The 21,828-nt window shown below is 47.4% G+C and overlaps 2 protein-coding genes across 8 annotated transcripts in view; one reads left to right on the forward strand and one right to left on the reverse strand.

Annotated features, from left to right (window-relative positions):
- Positions 1 to 232: 232 nt before the first annotated feature.
- Positions 233 to 13,047, forward strand: RFESD (Rieske Fe-S domain containing). 3 transcript variants are annotated; one of them, XM_017344610.3, is made up of 5 exons: positions 233 to 865; positions 1,302 to 1,427; positions 10,249 to 10,428; positions 10,532 to 10,566; positions 12,761 to 13,047. In XM_017344610.3, exons 3-5 carry the CDS (start codon positions 10,254 to 10,256, stop codon positions 13,022 to 13,024), a joined length of 474 nt encoding a protein of 157 aa, XP_017200099.1. In that variant the 5' UTR covers positions 233 to 865; positions 1,302 to 1,427; positions 10,249 to 10,253; the 3' UTR covers positions 13,025 to 13,047. The 3 variants fall into 3 exon arrangements, with proteins under 3 accessions (XP_017200099.1, XP_051709977.1, XP_017200100.1); XM_051854017.2 differs by having other exon boundaries at positions 244 to 865; positions 10,253 to 10,428; XM_017344611.3 differs by lacking the exons at positions 233 to 865; positions 1,302 to 1,427 and adding an exon at positions 9,304 to 9,624.
- A 2,840-nt stretch (positions 13,048 to 15,887) lies between these two features.
- SPATA9 (spermatogenesis associated 9) overlaps positions 15,888 to 21,828 on the reverse strand; it is a 69,375-nt gene continuing 63,434 nt past the window's right edge. For 4 of the 5 annotated variants that reach the window (XM_051854013.2, XM_051854012.2, XM_051854010.2 and 1 more), the window contains 2 exons: positions 18,124 to 18,219; positions 15,888 to 16,381 (listed from right to left, as the gene is read on the reverse strand). In XM_051854013.2, coding sequence (XP_051709973.1) covers positions 16,094 to 16,381; positions 18,124 to 18,219 — 384 coding nt within the window. In that variant the 3' untranslated portion in view covers positions 15,888 to 16,093. Of the gene's footprint in view, positions 16,382 to 18,123; positions 18,220 to 18,889; positions 19,232 to 21,828 lie in introns of those variants that run through there. The other variant, XM_051854014.2, reaches the window with a different exon arrangement.

Genomic DNA, 21,828 nt, shown 5'->3' on the forward strand with positions numbered 1-21,828 from the left:
CCCCTGCCAGCCCGGGTCCTTGGAGGCCACAGGGGCCGTCGCCGGGGGCGGGCCTCCAAGGTCACGTGGACGATTCCGCCCCGCCCCGCGATGGCTCGCGCAGCCGCATCTCGCAGAGGCAGCGGAGGGCGGGTCTTGAGGGGGGCGGAGCAAGGGCTCCAAAACTGCCAATTCTGTTCTCGCCGCGCGCGATTGGGCGGCCGGGAGCGGGGCGGGGCTCGCGGGGCCAGCTGCTTCCGGCCGGGCCCGCGGCCCCGAGCGCAGGCTTCCGGCGGCGGGGGTTGTGGTTGGGTGGCTGTGGCCGGCTGGCTGCTTCTGGAGGTTGCTTGGAGCAGTTCGGCCCTCCAGGGCCTGCGTTCTGCGTTGCTGAACCGTTAAACCTCGGTGCATAGTTGTGCCCAGGCACGGGAGGCTCACCCTGAGGGCGGCAGCGCAGCGCCTTTAACAAGCTTTGCCGGCCTAGATGGCGCGCTGAATATGAGGGCTGTTGGCGGGTTTCTGCGGCCCCGCTGGAATATTGGGCGGGGGAATCCGCTGCACCTGCACGGCCCAGTTCAGGCTCTGTGCAGCGCTCTGCTAGTCTGTGAAATAGAACGCGTGGTCACGCTGGGCAAACTTGCCAGGACTGGAAGGACCGTGGCGCTGACGGCGACCCTGGTTTGAGCGAGTCCCACGCAGTTTCCCTCTGCCTCGCGGTGTGCCAGGCCCTCGTTACAGACCACAGCCCAGAAATTAAGCCACGTGCCCCAAATCACCCCACGCCGGGATTCGAGCCCAGGTGGAGCTCACCTATGGTCACAGGTCTTTAATATCAGACGGTGGTGGCAGTTTTCAGAACAGCTACATGATTTTATTAAGATATTAGGCAAGTATCCAATTTTCAAACATTTGTGGACACAACTCGGGCACATTAGCGTTCCTACATTTAAAAAAAAAGTTCAGGATCGTCCTATTTGGTGATAGGTATATACGTATCGGTGTTAGAACTCACAGTATATCACTATAAATTTTTGCTAAAAAGTTGTGCCTTCAGGATGGTTTACTGGGAGGCCACGTGTTTTTTATGTATGTATATAATACATATTATATTTATATAATTATATAAATATATAATTATATAATTCAAATAATTATATATTTATATATGAGTGTATGTATATATATATATAAATCCATGGTGCTGCCTAAATGGAGCACCTTTCCTTCTGGTGGTTTTCTGAGGATTAATGAGCTAACATAGGAAATGTGTCCAAGTAATAACCCCTCTGACAGTTTTTATCTATTGTCACTGTGTCTTCCAGTGGAATACAAGGACTGCTCTTGACCTAAACGCGAGTGTCACCCTGCAGATAAGCATTCTGAGCATGTGTGGGCCAAGTCCCCAGACTCCGTAGAAGCGCCTGAGTCACTGCTCAGGAGAGCGACAAGTAAGTACCTTTAATTTCATATCTGTGTTGTGTCCAGTGTCCTTTGAAAACTCAGCTGAGTTAAAATATTTTTTTTGAAAGTTCAACCTGTGCTGAATAAGTATCTAGTAGTACTGAGGGTCTATTCTGCTAATTTATAATTTTCTATGGAATGAGCACCTTTAGAAACCTAATTTTAAGGACAGATGAGACGTTTTTCTTCAAGACAGTTTTTCGAGGGTAAGTATTTTCATTATTCCACTTTTCTCTTGTTAAGATTCTGCTGGTTTTGATCTGTTGTACATAGTTCATGATGTGATCGTAGTTCATGATGTATTCTTGCAGAGTGCTGTTGTAAAGTGTTCTCCCCACAAAAGCAGTAACTGAGGTATGCATAGCTTATTCAGCTACATTTGGTCATGCCACAGTGTGTATATACGTCAGTGCATAGGGTTGTTCACAGAAAATACATACAATTTAATCTGTCAGTGTAACACATTTTCAGCGAAGATTGTGCAATCTTAAAGTAGACTCAATATGCAGGCAATGGGAGCATCTGGATAGCTCATCAGAGTAGCAGTCGTTAACATGCTCCACGTGGCCTTGTCAGAATGAGCCATGACGTCCGTAGTATTTAATTAAGAATAGCATGCGCGTGAGTATTGAATAGTCACCAGCTGGCATAAATAGTGCCATATATCATGTGGGGGGGGGACTCTTCCTCCAAGGATGAGGTAATACTTTCTTAAGCAGAATGCAAGGCTGTCGTCTGATTCTCTGAACTCTATCAGTTAGCCCCAGCCTTCCTGACCACTTCTTATCAGCCCTTTCAAAGGCTCCTGCAGTGTTCAGGGTTCCTACAGTTTTTCTTGATTGGAGGCTGAACCTGGAGGAAGAACAGCATTTGGTTTTCATGTGGGAGTTGGGAGACCTTAATCAACGTTCAGTGTTAGTCTGCGTCTCCTGTATCTTGTTACTTGCTTCATGTTTGTATTTATAGTTTTTGCCTGGAGGGAAAGATAGAACTGTTCATTCTCTTCCTTCTCTGGTCCCATTTTGAAATAAGCCATACCCACTTCTCAAGTTCATTCATTCATGATTCGTGGGCAGGCACATTCCTTGAGGATACAAAGTGCAATTTTACTCCTGGGTTTTGGATCATTTGCTACATAATATATAATATAGGAAGATACAACTTAGATATTGAAAAGAATAATTTTAGATATAAGAACTAACAAAATATTTTGAAACATTTAAGAAATTTTGCCTTACTTTTCTTCATGCATATACCCTGTAGACATGTATTCTTGAGTAATATATTGTTTGGTTTGCCTGCTTTACACTTGAAAAAAAATGGAAGCATCCTTTGAATTCTTTTTAAATTTTTTTTCACTTCAAGTAACATTTTGGTGAGTTTATTGTTATTATTATAATTTTTCCTCTCCTCTCCCCTCTCCCCTTTCTTTTGTTTTGGTGGAAGAAGAAAGACATCTGCCTTCTGCTTGTTCACTCCCAAATGCCCGCAACTGCTGAGGCTTGGCTAGGCCGAGTACCCAATCCAGGTCTCGCATGTGTATGACAGAGGCTCCTTGCGCCATCACCTGCTGCCTCCCAGGGTGTGAATTAGCAGGCAGCTGGAATTGGGAGCAGAGCAGAGCTGGGACTCAAATCCAAACATTCTGATAGGGGGTGAGGGTGTCCCAAGCAGTATTCTTACCACTAAAACAAACACCTAGCCCCTGAAGCCATGTTTTTAAATAATAATAATGATGATGATGCAAGTTGATGTAGCGATACATTTTCAGTGCCATTCAGCATTCTGAATACACCTGCAAACTCCCGGCTCTGCTGTTGGGTTTTGAGCTGCTCCTTGTCCTCTGTTGCTGTGGCTTCCTTGTGTGCACGTTCCTGGTCATTCGTACGCATTCCTGCTGTGTACGCCTAGAGTGGGATTGTGGATCATGAGTTTATTCAGCCTTACTGGTGAGGCCGGACTGCGGTAGCATCACTCGTGGTCTTGCCAGCGCCTGGTGTAAGTTTTAGCCAGCGGTAGAAGGAAAGTAGCATCCCCCTTTGTGTCTTCGCTTTGCCTTTTCCTACTAGTGGGGTTGATCACCGTGGGGTGTGATTCCTGGCCCTTCAGATGTCCTCCTGTGTGAAATGTGTGTGTTTTTTGCCCTTTGTTATATGGTTGTTTGGCATTTTCTTACTGGCCTTTAGGAGTTGTTTTCTGAACCTTAGTCATTTATTGGATGTGTTGTGGAGTCTGTGTTCCTTTCTCTTCAGTCTGTCTCCGCTTCTTTCTGTTCATTGTCCTGCCCACTGCTGTTGTCCTGATCGCCGCTGTGTCTGCTGTGGGCACCTCTGCAGAGGAACACTGCCACCTGAGCCATTGTTGTATTTGGATGCCAGCCCAGCCCGGTAAAACCAAATGACTGCTTAGAGACAGTCTTCCAGCCTCCTGTCAGCCACAGCCAACCCAGAAAATAGTGGCCCTGCTTCTCTTTGCCTTTTTTTTTTTTTAAAGACAATTATTTTCTATTGTGAAATATATATTATTTTCTCATCCTTTTGTTTTTTCAAGTAACTGGCTTATTTAGAGCATGGATTAACAGTGCAAACTTCAGAGTGCAACTTTGACATTCCTGTAATTTTCTCAAATTTGATGTGTATGATGTTTCCCTTTTTACAGTGAATCATAGTTTCCACGCGTCTCCATAAATACACATGTGCACACGCACTCACACACACACATGCCCTACTACTTACACCTCACTTTGGGAGCGCAGACTTACAGTGTCATCTGATACCTGTCTTCCTTGTAGCTCAGAACTGCCTCTCTCAACAGAGCGGCCTGTGAATAATTCCCTTTTTCTGAAGCTCACCCCATCGCACTCACATAGAGAGTTTTCTCCTAAATAGTACTTCCTCTGTTTTATAAACTCGCTTTCAAAATGAGCCACGCTCTTTTCCTTCTAACATTTCAAAGCTTCCACTGTGTCATGCAGGATTAAATAAATATTTAGAGAAGCCATCAGAAAAGTCCTCCGCCCAAGGTCTGAAGCCACTGGGCACTCTCCGTCTGGTTGAGAGAGCATTGAGTCCATAGTTTGTGGCTGTTCTCAGCGGGGCTCAAGCGACTCTTTTAGAGAAGTTAAATGTGTTTGTGGGTGCATTAGCCGAAGACTGGGGTGGAGAGAATGACAGGTTCCTGTCTCTAACTTCCTATGAACCATGGCCATGTTTCTGCATTTGAAGAGGGAGGGTGTGGATAATGAAGACTCATCTTTTATAGTAGAATATTGATGTGGAGCTGAACGTGATTTGTGGTTTTGTTAAATATCTTGCATCGTAGACAGGTGTGTGAATACTTGACATCATGAGCGTTTTACAGCAAAGTTCTTTTTTTTAAATTAATTAATTTATTTGAAAGGCAGAGCTACAGAGAGGCAGAGGCAGAGAGAGAGACAGAGAGAGGAGAGAGAGATAGGCCTTCCATCCGCTGGTTCACTCCCCAAATGCCACAATGGCTAGAGCTGGGCCAATCCAAAGCCAGGAGCCAGGAGCTTCTTCCAGGTCTCCCATGTGGGTACAGGGGCCCAAGGACCTGGGCCATCTTCTGCTTTCCCAGGCCATAGCAGAGAGCTGTATGGGAAGTTAAGCAGCCAGGACTTGAAACAGTGCCCATATGGGATGCCAGCACTGTAGGTGGTGGCTTTACCTGCTATGCCACAGCGCCAGCTCCACAGCACACTTCTTAATATCTCACAGCAGCCAGGTCCCTGTAGCAAATGGGGGCCATTGCTCACTCATGCTCGTTCATGCCCTTTCCTCTCTCACAGGTAATTCTTTGACTTGCACAGGGCACCCTTGGATTCATCTGCAAGCTGCCTGGGCCTTTCTGTAATTTCCAGTCCAATTAAATAAATACACAAAATGATTCAAATGGAACTGAAAAGGAAAATATTGGACAAAACCCAGCCTTGTCATTATATTTTGTTTTGGAAGGCTTGTGTCTCATGCAAACATATAATGAAAAGTTATAAGATGGCCAAAGAGTATGTGAGGTTGACAGTGCGTGCGTGTCCCTTTTTTTTTTCTTTTTTTTTTTACAGGCAGAGTGGACAGCGAGAGAGAGAGAAGGGTCTTCCTTTCCTTTGGTTCACCCTCCAATGGCTGCCTCGGCCGGCGCACTGCAGCCGGCACATCGCGTTGATCCAAAAGCAGGAGCCAGGTGCTTCTCCTGGTCTCCCATGGGGTGCAGGGCCCAAACACTTGGGCCATCCTCCACTGTACTCCCTGGCCACAGCAGAGAGCTGGCCTGGAAGAGGAGCAACCGGGACAGAATCCGGCGCCCCGACCGGGACTAGAACCCGGTGTGCTGGCGCCACAAGGCGGAGGATTAGCCTAGTGAGCCGTGGCACCGGCCTGTGTGTCCCTTCTTTAAAGCTCAGTGTATGCACCATGTTGAGTTTTGAAGAGCTAATGTTACACAGTCTCGTATGTGAATCGTCATTTTCATTCAGGGACCGGATCAGCTTTGTAACCCTTGAGCCTGTCCCTGTGAACCACATGGAGATTCCTTAGTCTTGTTTTGTTTTTTTTCTTTTCATTTCTATACACGAAGAGATGGGATAAGAGAAAAATTTTGGAAATGGAGGGGAAAGGGTATAGCTTATATTCTGGAGGTATTCCCTTACTTACCACTAGTTCTTGGACACTTCCTGGTATTGGATTTCTAGGAGAATGCAGATGTAGGGTGGAAGTAAACTTAGAGAGAGAAAGGGGCACAAAACATGCCCAGCTCCTTATGGAACAAAAAGTCTGAAGAAGATCGGAGTTTACTAGGATGCCCAGGTTTCCTTCCTGTATCATTTGTTTAATACACAGAGCTGGCCAGCATTAGAGTGGCTTTTACATGAGTGCCTACCCTTGCAACCTGAGGAGGCTATTGGCTAGACAAGAAAACAGAGAATGAAGTTCATGTGAACGGTACATCAGTTATACCCTCCACGGGTCTCGTCTTTCTTCAGTGTCTCTTCCACTTGACCTCTGATGCTGAAGTGCCTTGTGCCCCTCTCCAAGTGATTACATGGAATTCTGTAACTTGGGAGCCACCACATTTCTCCTAGTGACTCTCAGCTCTAGTGTCATGTTCTCTGCCTGCTGACTTGATTCCTCCATTGCTCTTAATTTCCCGTACCCACAGAAATAGCATTCCTTTCTCACTCTTCCCTGTCACGTTCCACCTAGTTGTACAAACCTAGAACTTGGGAGCTGTTTCTTTGGCTGTGTCATGTCATTCATTCCAGGTCATCAGCCCAAATTCTCTGGGCCTCTAATTCTTCACTTGGAAATTAAAATAATAATAATAGTGCCATCCTTTTAGTAATATGCTGGGGGGATTAAAAGAGTTAATAAATAAATGTGAAGCCTTAATTTTTATAGGTACTGCTGTTATTGGTGTTATCCACGCCTACTCTGAGTCAACACCCTGTTCCTAGCTACCAGCTCCATCATGGATCACTGCAGTGGCTTGCTTGCTTGCCTGCTTTCATTCATTCATTCATTTGAAAGACATAGTTATAGAGAGAGGTAGAGCCAGAGAGAGCAAGGTCTTCCATCCACTGGTTCTCTCCCCAATTGGCTGCCATGGCCAGAGCTGAGCTGATCTGAAGCCAGGAGCCAGGAGCTTCTTCCAGGTCTCCCATGTGGGTGCAGGGGCCCAAGGACTTGGGCCATCTTCTGCTGCTTTCCCAGGCCATAGCAGAGAGCTGGATTGGAAGAGGAGCAGCCAGGACTCAAACTGGCGCCCATATGGGATGCCAGTGCTGCAGACTAGGGCTTTAACCCACTGCGCCGTAACGCCGGCCCCTGCAGTAGCTTTCTGATTTCTGTGCTTCTGTTCTTACCGTGCTACAGTCCGTCCTCCTCAGAGCCAGGACACTCATGGCACACGGCCCTGCCTTACCCCGTGGAGCAGCTTCCCATTGCTCTTAGGACAGAACCCACATGCCATGCGGCAAAGCCTGGCTTCTGCCTGTTGGCCGCAGCCCTTTCATTTCCTCTGATTAACCAAGCCTTTTCTTTCCTTCAGGCTTCTGTATTTCCTGTCCTTTTGGTTTGGAATTCCTCCCCTGCCCCTAGATCTCAGCTGGTCCAGTCTCTGTGCATTTCAGGGGTTCAGCTCACCTGTCCTCCCAATGACTTTCCCGGGCCCACTCTTTGCAAAACTGCTTTCTCCTGTGACTTTCCCTCTCATATTACCTGGTGTGTTTTGGCGTGTGGACTTTTCTGATGGTGTGCATTTATTTTGTATTTTTTTTTTAAAGATTTTATTTATTTGAAAGGCAGACTTAGAGGCAGAGAGAGAGAAAAATCAATCTTCCATCCGCTGGTTCACTCCCCAATTGTCCACAACAGCTGGAGCTGGCCTGATCCAGAGCCAGGAGCCAGGAGGTCCTCCAGGTCTCCTACATGGGTTCAGGGGTCCGAGAACTTGGGCCATCTTATACTGCTTTCCCAGGCCATAGCAGAGAGCTGGATCGGAAATGGAGCAGTCGGGATTTGAACCGGCACCCATATGGGATGCCGGCACTGCAGGCAGCAGCTTTACCCACTACACCACAGCGCCGGTGCTGGTGTGCATTTATTGTCTTTATGTGTGTGTTTACTCATTACTAATCGCACCTTCTAGAATGTAATCCTGGGGAGGGCAAACACCTCTGTCTTGCTTCCTGAAGTGCCAGCCCCGTGGTTTGTATTCAGAACTCCTGCATCCAAAGATGGTCTCTCAGGAGGAAGAACTTCATAGAAGGAGACTCTGAAGAGCCACTGTTGAAAGCTGTCTTTGTACATGAGAACGTCGCTGTGCTACAGCTTATTGTACATGGCCACTCTTGGAGAATTTTGCCTGCTTGCTCTTTTCAAACATAACCCTCCCTAACTAGGTAAGAGAAGCTTGCCCGCCAGTGTCCCAGAGGCGAGTCTAATTCCTGCTTCCTGGCTCAGCCTTTCATTCCTGTCATACAGGGAAGGAACTGAAGTAGCCCTGCTCCAAGACAGTGGCTCGGTCCACAGAGGATCTGGAGCCTGAGGGTGACCCCTCGCCCCCACTCACCCTGCAGAATGAGCTGGCAGGGCTGGGCGCTGTCTGTAGGGTTGAGGATTCCCACTCTGCTCCAAGGGCAGAAACCATGTGGGCATTTCAATAATGAACTTCCTAGGAGCTAAAGGAATAGGCAAGACCCGTTGGTCTTAGTTTCTGTCTTGTGATTTCTTTTTCATTGTGTGCCAAGATTCAAAATAAAATCTTGACTAATAGGGTATTTTAAAAATGGGATGTATAGTTTATTCTGAAACTTTCATTAAAAAAAAAAAAAAATTACACATTCCCAGGGAAGACCCTGGGAAAAATCCTGTATTGGCGGCTGTATCTCTGACACGGATGTGTCTTGATGTTTCATTCTAACATGGAACTAGCCATCTGTGACTGTGTTCTTAAAATATGCAGAAGGTTGGGGCCAGTGCTGTGGCATAGCAGGTAAAGCCATCCCGCCTACAGTGCTGGCATCCCATATGGGCGCTGGTTCAAGTCCCAGCTGCTCCTCTTCCAATCCAGTCCTCTGATATGGCCTGGGAAAGCAGTAGAAGATGGCCCAAGTCCTTGGGCCCCTGCACCCATGTGGGAGACCTGGAAGAAGCTCCTGGCTCCTGGCTTTGGATCAGCTAAGCTCCAGCTGTTGTGACCATCTGGGGAGTGAACCAGTGGATGTAAGACTCTGACTCACTCTCTCTCTCTCTCTCTCTCTCTCTCTGCCTCTACCTTTGTAACTCTGCCTTTCAAATAAATAAATAAATAAACAAATAAATAAATCTTTTAAAAAATATGCAAAAGGTCTCCGGGTCACTTTCAGACAACTAGGCAGAATATCTACATCGCCTGCAAATTCTGCTGTGTAGATTAACAGAAGAGACAGTCACCTCTGGATGCCTAAAATAAGGCAGAAGAAAGTAAAGACCACTTCTCTGTGAAGGAAGAGAATGAAAGGCGCCCACCCACACCTGTGCCTCCGCCCAGCTGCACCTGTGAGTTAGCTGCCTCCTCTCAGCTAAACCACATGAAGCACCTCAGTCCAGGGGCCCAAGACTACTCAGATGATCGGAGAAGGAGGAAAGCAATGCAGACAATAAGCAGATGTTGTTTAGTATTGGATTGGTATGTATTGATTTGAGAGACAGTTCCCATCCACTGGTTCACTCCCCGGATGCCTGCAGTGGCAGGTGATGGACTGGTGTTGGAGCCAGGAGCCATGAATGGACACACAATCGGGTTTCCCACGTAGGTGCCTGGAGCCCAATTACTTGGGCCATCATCTTGGCCTCCCAGGGTCTGCATTAGCGGGAAGTTAGAGTTAGGAGCCAGAGCCAGGAATCAAACCCAGGACTCTGCTGTGGGACACACAGGTTTCTCAACCACAAGGCCAATGCCCCCTCCCTCCCACAGTACTGAATTGGATGAGAATAAAAGACAGTGAAACAGTACTCTCTGTGCCTTAGGAATTCAGACAATGTCCATGTTAAGCCTTGAAGTGAATCTAATACAAGACTAGCTTTAGAGTGAGGAGTCGTCCCTAACTGTGGCAGGGCTTAAGTGCCTGCAACTCGGCGTGATGGCGATAATCCAGTATTTATAAATGTTTTATTTGCTATAGCTACAGAAAAATACATCCATTCATCTCAAGAAATCCAAGACTGCCCTTACGATTGCATCTGTGAATTAAGTGGTAGCCGCACTAGGGAAGACCACGCGCGATTTTCTGTCTTTTCCCGTTTCATTCAGCCAGCATGGATGCTGATGGCACCCAGCAAGCTCCTGAACAGCAGGAGTATTCTTCTGTCTGTGTGGGCACCGAAGAGGACCTTAAGAGACGGGAGCGGATGACAGCCGTGGTCCATGACAGGGAGGTGGTCATTTTCTACCACGGAGGAGAGTACCACGCCATGGACATCCGCTGTTACCGTAAGACTTTTCTTGTTCTCCTAAAACTTGAGTTCATCAGCCACAGCACTCTCCCAAGTCAGCGCCTTTAGTGACGGGGTGTGATATCGCATTTCCCTTTCAGATTCAGGAGGGCCTTTGCACTTGGGAGAAATAGAGGTACGTGAAATTAAGTTTATTCTCAACCAGCTCAGATGTTTATGTTTCCTGTTTATATTCTCTGATCTCATTTTCTCAAAAGAATTTTTGTTTGGGTTTAGCAGCTATATTTTATTGCTTTGGACATAATTGCCAGTGTTCTTTATAGTCTTGTAGTGCGCAGAAAGCCATTGCACAGGTAAATATGGGAAATATGCATGTCTTTTGATATAACAGTTATACTCAGAGATGGCTGTCCTGTGGATATAACTGCACAACTGTTTATTATATAATATAGGAATGGTTTATTGCAGCATTGTTCATTAGAATGAAAAATTGAAGGTGACCTAAATGTTTTTATAAGATTTACTTATTTCTTTATTTTAAAAGCAGAATGCCTGCCACAGCCAGGAGTGGGCCAGGCCAAAGCCAGTAGCCAGGAACTCCATCTGGGTCTCCCACATGGCTGCCTGGGGTCCAAGCACTTGGGCCATCATTCGCTGCCGTCCCAGGTGCATTAGCATTGAGCTGCATCAGCGGTGGAGCGGCCGGAACTCAGAGTGGTGCTCTGATATGGAATGCTGGCATCACAAGCAGCTATCTTAATCCACTGCACCGTAACGCCAGCCCCAAGCTCCATGTTTGAACGATGCAATCCTGGTGAAGTAAATTAAGATTCAGCCATGCTGTGGAATATTATGTAACCATTAAATCAGTGAGATAGATCTGTGTGTGAGTGAAAGAACCAGTCCAAGAATAAGAGTTCTAATGAGATTCCACTTTTAAGTCAAACATGATATAATTTTATTTTGAACACATTGCATAATTTTCACTTTTATGACTATATATTTACCTTTATAATAAAAACATGTAAATTATACTTTTAAAGAAAGAAGCCACACTTTGACGTCTTACCTGAAGAAGACTGGCTAGTGGCTAAAACTAGTCATCTGATTTCTTACTTCTGTGGCTGGCACTGTGGTGTAGCAGGTTAAGCCTCTGCTTGAGGTGCCAGCATCCTATATGGGCTCCAGTTCGAGTCCTGGCTGCTCCTCTTCTGATCTAGCTCTCTGCTGTGGCCTGGGAATGCAGTAGAAGATGGCCCAAGTCCTTGGGCCCCTGCACCCGCATGGGAGACACGGAAGAAGCTCCTGGCTCCTGGCTTTGGATTGGTGCAGCTCCTGGCCATTAGGGCCATTTGGGGAGTGAGCCATCAGATGGAAGACCTCTCTCTTTGTCTCTGTCTCTCTTTCAGTAACTCTACCTCTCAAATAAATAAATGAACAATTTTCTTGTTTCCTATCTGACCCTGATCTCTCTGTCTCCCTCCCTCATATTTTGCCCTTCCTCCTCCACCAGCCCCTCCCCTCCTCTCTCCTTCTGTGTGACTTGGAGGTAGAAGCTTGAAGTCAGCATTTCATTCTCTCTACACTTGGCATCCACTCGGTCCCACACCTGTGCTTCTGTTGAAGGACACATGTGTGTTTAAATTATGAAAATGTCAAAGTGTGCAGAACCGGCAGTCCATATCGAGAGCTGTAAGCCCGTGCTACTCAAAGTGGTGTCCCTAGATCAACAGCCTTGGGGGCACGGGGAGCTTCTCAGACTGGCAGATCTGGACATACATACACACACACACACACACATACACGCACACACGCGCGCGCGCACACACACACACACACATACACGCACACACGCGCGCGCGCACACACACCCCACCATTTCGTAAGATCCAAGGGAGCCTCCTGCTCTTTAAAAGTTCCAGAAGCACTTCATTAAGACAGTTAAAATGTGGACAGTTAACTTCTCTGGGTCACAGCTTGCATTCCCGTTAACACGGGCACTGGTGCCTTTTGTAACCCCTTCTGAACGTGTATCTGGAGCTCTGGCTTTTCTAGTAGCTACTGAAAACTCCCCAAGCAGCCCTTGAAGCCCTTGCCCCACTTCTGTCAAGCCAGAGACATTGAGACAGGTCACAGCCCTGCTGCAGTCACGAGAGGCGATTGCCAGTGTCTTCCAAGAACTCCAGCTCCCCGGCTGCCAAAGGACTGGCAGCGACTCCTCTCAGATGGAGTTCTGCTTCATACTGATAATTTGTACGGAGAAGCTGCTTGCTTAACCTGCTTCTTCGACAGTGGACCCAGTCCGAGCCTGAGGTTTATCATCAGCAGCTGAAATGTCAGACTCCTACAGCGTCTCTTTCTCCCCCTAGGATTTCGATGGCCGAGCATGTATCGTTTGCCCCTGGCATAAATACAAAATCACTCTGGCGACAGGCGAAGGACTGTACCAGTCTATAAACCCTAGAGATCCAGCGGCTAAGCCCAAGTGGTGCTCCAAAGGAGTGAAGCAGAGGATCCACACAGTGACAGTGGACCGGGGGAATGTGTATGTGACTCTCTCCAAGGAGCCTTTTAAGTGTGACTCCGATTTTTATGCCACCGGAGACTTCAAAGTAATTCGGAGTTCTTCCTGATAAAAATGTATGGCAATGAGAAATGTGTGTGCTTGAAAACACTTTAGAATAACTTTGTCACAACATGAAAAATGGTTTTTTTTTTCCAACATAGGCACAACTATTACTTACCTTTAAAAATCATAGAAACAAGAGGGGTTTAAAAGCACAGGTACTTGGGATGATGTAAGTGATGTGGGCAATGAATTTAGTAATTTTTAAGCCAAGTTCTTGTCTCTTGCAGAGATAGGACTATTAAGCAGAGACTGGTATTGTGTGCGAATAGGAACAAAGTTTACTTGGCAGTGGGGATATAAACATAGATTCTCACCCAAGTGTGGCCCACCCTACACAGAGAAACACACAACATGAGTGGCCTAAAGAGTTGCCCCTCAACTAGAAGACAAGAAAAACCAAAAACAGCACCCGGGGTGGGAAGGTCTGTCTGAGAATAGGAAGGTGGGAGAGGTATGTCTGAGCACCCACAAAACTGGCACGGTACCACCAGGCGAGATCCAAGGTGGAAAAGAGCACTTTCCCATCTTCCACCACCTTTTATCTCATATGACTCAGATGCATCATGGGAAGGCAGGTGCTTTGACTGGCAAGTAGTTGTGTACATGTCGTGGAGGGAGTGGCTTATGACTTCCAGCTCAATAGACCCAACTAGCTGCATGCCTATTTATCCCACATCGTAAGGATTATCATCATGATCCACAGAATACATTTCATGCAATCCTCTCAATAGATTGGAACCTGAAGGTCACAGGTTTGGGCTGTTGGATTTCAGAAAGATAAAAGTAATTTGAAGAGTAGGTAAGTAAGTAAGATTTAGTAGGAAAATGTTTGTAAAGGAGAAACACACTCCTATTTGATGTAACAGACTTATTTTCTGGAAAAGCTCTAGTATCAACAAAGTGAACAGGGTCGTGTAACCTCGGCAGCTCTCAGCAGTCTTCCTTCTGGGTCTCCTTGATACCCCTACAGTTCATAATTGATACTATTTTATACTGTTTACATAAAATTTAAATATACTCAGGTCTCAAATTTTAGCTGGACAGTTCCCTCAAACATATAGCAGATTTTTCACATTTAAAAAATGCCTCCATGTTTATGCCTCTCAGATTTACAAAAAAAAAAAAATTTAAATGCCTCAAAAAATGAGATCAGTTTACATGCTGAACTTAAAAATAAGATCCTAACCAGTGTGCTAGACATCCAAACCAAAAGTTTGGCTCAGTTTCTCTATGGCCAAGACAGATTCTTGAAGAAGCTACACACAGCTGCTGCCTAGCCATGAGAGACAAATTCTCCCACTCAGCCAGGGTAATCTGAATTTCTGTGTGAAAATTTCAAATAAAGGAGATTTAAAAAAAATTTTAGACAACTCCATTCATGTGTGCACAACTGGGAGTTGCCATATGTTCACAGAGAGAAGAGAGTTAGGGTTTCCTCCCTAAAGAGTTCACAGGCAGGGGTGGCATTCAGGTGGTTCACTTGGCTTTCCCACGCCCGTTACTTACGGCCAGCATGTTCCGGTTGCCTGGTGCCCCCACTGGCCGTACCAGTTGTTAAGTACTTCTATTAACACGCTGGGTGCCAGTCATGCAAAACTCAGCAGCAAAGGGGCTGGCATTGTGGAGCAGTGGGTAAACCTCTGCTTGCAATGCCAACATCCCGTATCAGAGCCCTGGCTCGAGTCCCAGCTGCTCGGCTTCTGACCTAGCTCTTTGCTAATGTACCCGGGAAGGCAGCAAAAGATGGCCCAGGTGCTTGGGACCCTGTCACCCAAGTGGAATGGAGTTCTGGGCTCCTGGCTTCTGCCTGGAGCAGCCCTGGCTGTGGTGGCCATTTGGGTGAGTGGACCAGTGGATGAAATCTCTCTCTGTGTCACTCTGCCTTTCAAATAAATAAGTAAATATGACAACAACAAACCCTGAGCAGCACGTAAGAAGAGTAAATGGGACCAGAAAGGAACAGCATGAGAATGAACTTATGAATTCAGAGTGAGAAGATCTGTTCATGAGGTTGGGAACCCCAGTCTCAAAGCACAGTAATCTAAACACCACAGGAGTGAGTTCCGAGTCCAGTTCTACTCAACGTTATCAGGGCCTGCCCTGGACTCTTCCCCTTGGTTTTGCTTAAAAATTGTGAATAAGGTATGTCATAGAAAGGCTGTGCTGACTGAGCCCCGTGCCGCATGTGCTACGCTTCCTTCTCTGTTGAGTTATGGACAGCAGGGGGGACCCTGCAACTTCCTGCCTGTTTCCCAGTCTACCAAGCCAGCCTTGGGCTCCCTAGACTTGCTCTTGGTGGCACCAGGCACAGAGAGCACCCCCTCTCTCAACTGAGAGCACCCCAGGTCTTAACACATTCCAGATGTGCATGGAGGAAACCGGAGTACTTTCTGCAGGCAAAGGCAGGACCAGTATCAGCAGTTGCGTCTCTCAGGGGCAGCGGCAGTAACTGGAGCCTGGGTTTGGTTTCTCTGTTCTAAGTGTGTGTCCCCGTGTGTGGAAGGACACCCTGCCAGGTCCTGTCCTCGTGTACAGACCTGGTCTCCCCAGATGTGTAAGTAATAGTTTGCTTTATACACACAGCATTCACGAACTGCAAGCCCTTCGTAACTTGACAGGTGAGTTCTGGAAGAATAATAGGCATTCAAACTCTGCAGCCTGCAGACAGAAAATACATATCCTCTGTTTGTTTAATCTCCTAAAAAGATATATAGCACTGTGATAGGGTTTTTTTTTTCCTGCCAAATAAATAGACATTTGAAACTGATCTTTAATAAAAACATAAACACACCTGCTGTTTGATAAACCACAGTCTAACCCACCACATGGTGCATTTTCTTATTCATTAGAGATCATATAGCCATACGTGTATTCTAATCAACTCCATTTTATTTTCCCTGCCATATAAACACTAGAGAATGACATTGAAGCAGCAGCCCCCTGCCCCCGCCCCTCTTCCAAAAGCAGAGCATTCTGTGAAGGCAGCCGCGCCTCCCAGTGTTGGCAGGTGCGAGGCGCCAGTGGATAGACGAGTCTCGGGCTCTGCTGAGTGATATTTGCGTTCAGACCCTGCTCACTCATTCATTTCAGTTGACTGGTCAAACACTGAATGTAAGACCTGGATCTTGTTACTCCGCTTAGGAGCAGGAGGTTTGGGGTCCTGTGAAATGTGGTCCGGCTTCTCTGGCAGTGACCTGTAAGGTCTGGCTTTGATTCCACCATCTGGAAACTCGGGCTCCACAAGTATGGGCTCAGAAAAGGCTTTTCTGGAATGTTCGCCCTGCACTCGGTTTTGCCTAAAGGACTCCTCTTCTTGCAAGATGGTCTTTACCTTCTCCAGGACAGTATTAACACAGACGGCCTGCATGACAGAAAAGCTGGGAAGTCGGGTTTCTTTTTAAGCTCCTAACTACAGAGGTGTCGCTCCGCACACTGTTCAGAATTAAAGCCACTGATGTCCACCAAAGAAGCACTTCCCTCCGGGAACCTTAAAACCTTGTATGTGGGGCCGGCGGGTGGCACTGCGGCATAGAAGTTTAAGCTTCTGCCTCCAGTGCCGGGATCCCACATGGGCGCCGGTTGGCATCCTGGCTGCTCCACTGCCAATCCAGCTCCCTGCTAATGTGCCTGGGAAAGCAGTGGAAGATGGCATAAATGCCTGGGCCCCTGCACCTGCGTGGGAGACCTGGATAAAGTTCCGGGCTCCCGGCTTCGGCCTGGCCCAGCTCCGGTCATGGTGGCCATTTGGAGAGTGAACCAGCAGATGGAAGATCTCTCTCCCTCTGTATCTCTGCACTTCAAATAAATGAATCTTAAAAACAAACAAAAAACCTGTATGTGTCAGTCGAGATGTATTTTGTCTCTTTCTTGACTCACTGTATGTCTTACATCTTTCTTCATCTGCCTTAATTAAATAAACCATTTTTCTGAGTGATGAGATTTGCCCCCAAACATGTTGATATCTCAAAAGAAGGTTGCTTACGCCTGGGCATACAGTGGGAAGGCTGCAGGGGCTTTTGGTTAAGCTCTTGGGAAGCCAGTAGACGGGTGATGGCTCAGCAAACCCGTGATCCACTCCCCACCCCTGCCCCCAACAATGCTATCCAGTACCTTAAGGAGAAGAGTATCAAAACAGAAAAAGAACTTGAAATATTCAGAAACACCAAGGGACTCTACTTAGTAAACCTGCGCGTACCATTGTCTTATAATGGTGAGTATTTAAGGCAAGCAATGAAGATAGACAATGCCCTGAAAATTTTACAAAAGAAATGCTTCAGGGTAACCATGGGTGCGTTTAGAAGGTTTTCCTGAAGAGGTAACAGCAGCCGAAGGATGCAGGGCCTCGTGCTCCACCAGCCTGGGCTGGGGGTCCCAGCCCTCTCCTCCCTCCTCCCTCACCTGCCTCTCACTAGGGAGTGCAGTGAGGGCGAGCCCCCGGGGCCCCCAAATGAAAGGGAGGAGGTCAGGAGGGAAGCTCTGGACAAGTTGCTCTCCCCGTGTAGAGAGAGAAAGGGACTGTTTCTGGCCTCTGCCCGTCTCGCCTTCTTGCTGTGGGACAGTGATATGGGTGCAGTGACTGAGTAGGAGGTCACAGATCCAGGGACTGAAAACAAGTTTCTAGAGGGAAAAAGAAAGGCCCTGGTGTCTGTCTGCATTCAGGCTGCTTTAGCAAAACACCGGCAGCTTACAAACCACAGAATGTGCCGCTCACCCAGGGCGGTGGCAGACCTGGTGTCTGGAGCAGGCAGCCTTTTTGATGCATGGAGGACATTTCTGCCTGGGTGGCCTCTCTCAGGCCACCAATCCTATTCCTGAGGGTTCCACCAAGGGACCTACCTGTGTATACCAGCACCTTGCAAATGCTTTGACCCTGAAGTCTGCCAACAGCAGTAAACTTTATAAAAATAAAATGATTTTAGTTATGCAAACAAATTTTTGATTTTTAGCGGACTGGCTTGGCTTCTCCGAAAGGTAAACTGTTAAGATAAAATGAGTTTGAGTAACAGGAGAATGGTGCTTTCATTTGTACATACACTATTGGACGGCGTCACCACTGGCATTAGGAAAAGGAATGTGTGGATTCTAGTGATTGTCCTGCCTTACCAAGTAAATGAGAGCTGCGTAGGAAGCGTACATTATGCTGGTTAAGGCCGTCTTTGCCGGAAAGGAAAGGATTTCAAACAAAGAACTGCTCCGGGCCTGCAAACACAGAAGAGATGGAAATAAAACAGCATTTGTCAGTGTTTCCGCAGCATATTTTGCAAACTGGAGTACTGTTCTGGGCTGTTTTCACAGTGTGGAAATATGTTAGTTCACTTTTCTCCTTTTCACAGGAGGTGCTTTCCTTCGCATGACACATCTATGAGAGTGCTTCACGGAGAGCGGAACAAAAAGATGTTGATCTTGGTGGGAAAATTTGGAAATCCATGCATTCATGGGGTCTTCACAAAGTTCATGGAAACGTATATAATGAAAAAAATGCATGGATTTCAAAATGGTTTTGCACCAAAATAACCTTATCTTTTTTAAAAAAACATTTATTTATTTATTTGCAAGTCAGAGTTACACAGAGAGAGGAGAGGCAGAGAGAGCGAGGTCTTCCATCTGCTGGTTCTCTCCCCAATTGGCCGCAACGGCCAGAGCTGCACCGATCCGAAGCCAGGAGCCAGGAGCTTCTTCCAGGTCTCCCACGTGAGGGCAGGGGCCCAAGGACTTGGGCCATCTTCTACTGCTTTCCCAGGTCACAGCAGAGAGCTGGATGGGAAGTGGAGCAGCCGGGTCTCGAACTGGTGCCCATATAGAATGCTGGCGCTTCAGGCCAGGGCGTTAACCCGCTGCACCACAGCACTGGCCCCAATAACCTTACCTTTCAATTCCACTTTCCGAAAAGCTTTTGAAGTACTCTTGCATAAAAAAACTCATTTCCAAAGTTCAAATTACTTTAACTCTTTTACAGTTACCAGCTGTGCTCACTAGGCGGAGCTGCTATGCGCGTTAGGTTAGAAAAACAGTCTTTGTTCAAATTCATGTCATCATTCTTTACTACATTATTCACAACCTCAATTAAGCAAACAGCCATCAGAATAAGCATTTCCGGGAGACAAATGGTGCTCTTGGAACCGTTAACCATGAGGCTGCTGCAGGCCAGCATTCCCTTAGGCGCGCATGAAGCTTCGGGAGACGCTCTGTGCCCAGGAGCAGGCGTGTCTGTCTGAAACACAGAGACGGTTTAGACCAGCATTGAATTTGCCTTCTCATTTGTGCCAGCAGGTGTGCGGGTCTCGGATGGACCTGTGTAACATGCTTAGTTTAAGGGCACCGAACAGTCTTCCAGGCCCCACCACTGTTGCCCTGAGCAGGAGATGAACTGGGGACGCCAGGAAAAACATCCCCTTCCCATTGGGCAGTGAAGGGAGTGGCAGTTAGCCACGCTCCTCTGAAATAAGAGCCAAGCCACTCAGTGGCTCCAGTGGGCCTCCAGATGGTACAGGCTACAGCCAATAAAACCATGGACGTGCGCAGCAGAATATGTGCCCAAGCCAGAAAGAACACTGCAGACGCATTCATTAAAAATTTACAACACTGGGCCGGCGCCGTGGCTCAATAGGATAATCCTCTGCTTTGAGGCGCCGGCACACCGGGTTCTAGTCCTGGTCGGGGCGCCGGATTCTGTCCCGGTTGCCCCTCTTCCAGGCCAAACTCTCTGCTGTGGCCTGGGAGTGCAGTGGAGGATGGCCCAAATGTTTGGGCCCTGCACCCACATGGGAGACCAGGAAAAGCACCTGGCTCCTGGCTTCAGATCAGCGTGATGCGCCGGCCGTGGCGGCCATTGGAGGGTGAACCAACGGCAAAAAAGGAAGATCTTTCTGTCTCTCTCTTTCTCACTGTCCACTCTGCCTGTCACAAAAAAAAAAAAAAAAAAAAAAAAAAATTTACAACACTGGGAAAAATAAAGCAGAAACAATCAACAACAGAATGGTTGAGGAAATTGTCCTACATCTACCTGATAGCATATTATGCAACCTTTTTTTATTTTTTATTTTTAAAGATTTGTTTTATTTATTTGATAGAGTTACAGAGAGAGGTCTTCCATCTGCTGGTTCTCTCCCCAAGTGACCGCAATGGCCAGAGCTGAGCTGATTTGAAGCCAGGAGCTTCTTCCAGGTCTCCCACATGAGGGCAGGGGCCCATGGGCCATCTTCTACTGCTTTCCCAGGCCATAGCAGAGAGCTGGATGGGAAGTGGAACAGCCAGGACTTGAACTGGCGCCCATGTGGGATGCCGGTGCTGCAAGCTAGGGCTTTAACCCACTGTGCCACAGCACCGCCCCTTCACTTTGTTCTTAAAACAATCCTATGATGTTGCCATTATCGTCATCCCCATTCCATAATGGAGAAAAGGAAAAGGTGAACAGCAAACTTGTTTGCGGTAACGCAGCTGGCCCGTGGCAAAGTTGGATTTAAACTCGGAATCTTATGGCCGGCGCCCCAGCTCACTAGGCTAATCCTTTGCCTGCGGCACCAGTACCCTGGGTTCTAGTCCCAGTTGGGGCGCCAGATTCTGTCCGGGTTGCTCCTCTTCCAGTCCAGCTCTCTGCTGTGGCCCGGGAAGGCAGTGGAGAATGGCCCAAGTGCTTGGGCCCTGCACCGTATGGGAGACCAGGAGGAAGCACCTGGCTCCTGGCTTTGGACCAGCGCAGTGCTGGCCATAGCAGCCATTTGGGGGATGAACCAATGGAAGGAAGACCTTTCTCTCTGTCTCTCTCTCTCTCTCACTGTCTAACTCTGCCTGTCAAAAAATAAATAAAAAATAAAAATAAATAAACTCGGAATCTTACACACGCCGGCCCAGGTGCTTCACCTGCCCATTAGGCTGTACTGCCCTGGGGGAGAACAGCAGAGGGTGTGCTGGAATGGCTATGATTTTATTTATGGCATAGGTTTGCAATCCATGAAAATAAGAAAATTCTTGTAAAGAGCTTAGAATGGCTGCCATGAGCAATGTGGTAGGCATCATTAGCGCTTCATAATACACGCGAGACAGAGCAAGAGGCAGAACTGGGAGTGTAACAACTATGACTCCATACACACAAAGCAGGCCGGACTAGCTTGATGCTGCTGTCCAGGCATGCGTGCGATTAACTCATCGAGCTGCGCGCTAAACTTGTACATTCTGTATACTTGCATTTTAAGGAAAAGCCCTATGTCCAGAGTTCTGAGGATTAAAATATAGATAATTCACATCATACAGGAAAAGTCTGGACGGAAATGCACCAAGGGTATATGAGCTTTGTCAGGTTAACATTTATAGACGTGTTATGGCTTCACATGCTTAACACAGGATACTTGTTAGATGCTAAGTTCTATTCTAATGGCTTCATCTGTGTCGTCTCCTTTTATCTTAGAACCAACCTATGAAATAGGAACTCGGGCTCAGAGACATGAACGTGCTTTCTTGTTTTCTGAACTTTCCAAGTTCAGCTGTCAGAGTATGTGGCAGTTTTACAAATGAAATTAGGCAAGCCGGCGGGTGCTGGGCTTCGCGCGGCAGCCGGCTCGGGTTTTGCCTCTTCCTGCCGCTGCTGAACCAAGAACAAGATTCCTGAGTGATCGCTGGCAAGCTGAAACCCAGAGTCCGGTTTGGCCTAGTAGCTGAGAGGGAGCCTGGGGGCGGGGCGGCGAACCGGGCGGCTGGCCGTATACTTCCTCCTCGCTCTCTTTGCAGCCCCACTCCTAAATGTTGCAGCAGGTTCAGCCCACTCCCTCCGAAGTCGCAAGTTGGAGAAGTTCCTAGAATCCCTGGCTTCTA

The sequence above is a fragment of the Oryctolagus cuniculus genome, chromosome 14 (assembly GCF_964237555.1).
Source record: "Oryctolagus cuniculus chromosome 14, mOryCun1.1, whole genome shotgun sequence".
Classification (NCBI taxonomy): domain Eukaryota; kingdom Metazoa; phylum Chordata; class Mammalia; order Lagomorpha; family Leporidae; genus Oryctolagus; species Oryctolagus cuniculus.

Coding starts and splice junctions, on each gene's coding strand:
- RFESD (XM_017344610.3), top strand. CDS start 10,254: ATGGATGCTGATGGCACCCAGCAAGCTCCTGAACAGCAGGAGTATTCT. Junction 10,429..10,531: donor CATGGACATCCGCTGTTACC/GTAAGACTTTTC, acceptor TTTCCCTTTCAG/ATTCAGGAGGGCCTTTGCAC. Junction 10,567..12,760: donor TGCACTTGGGAGAAATAGAG/GTACGTGAAATT, acceptor TTCTCCCCCTAG/GATTTCGATGGCCGAGCATG.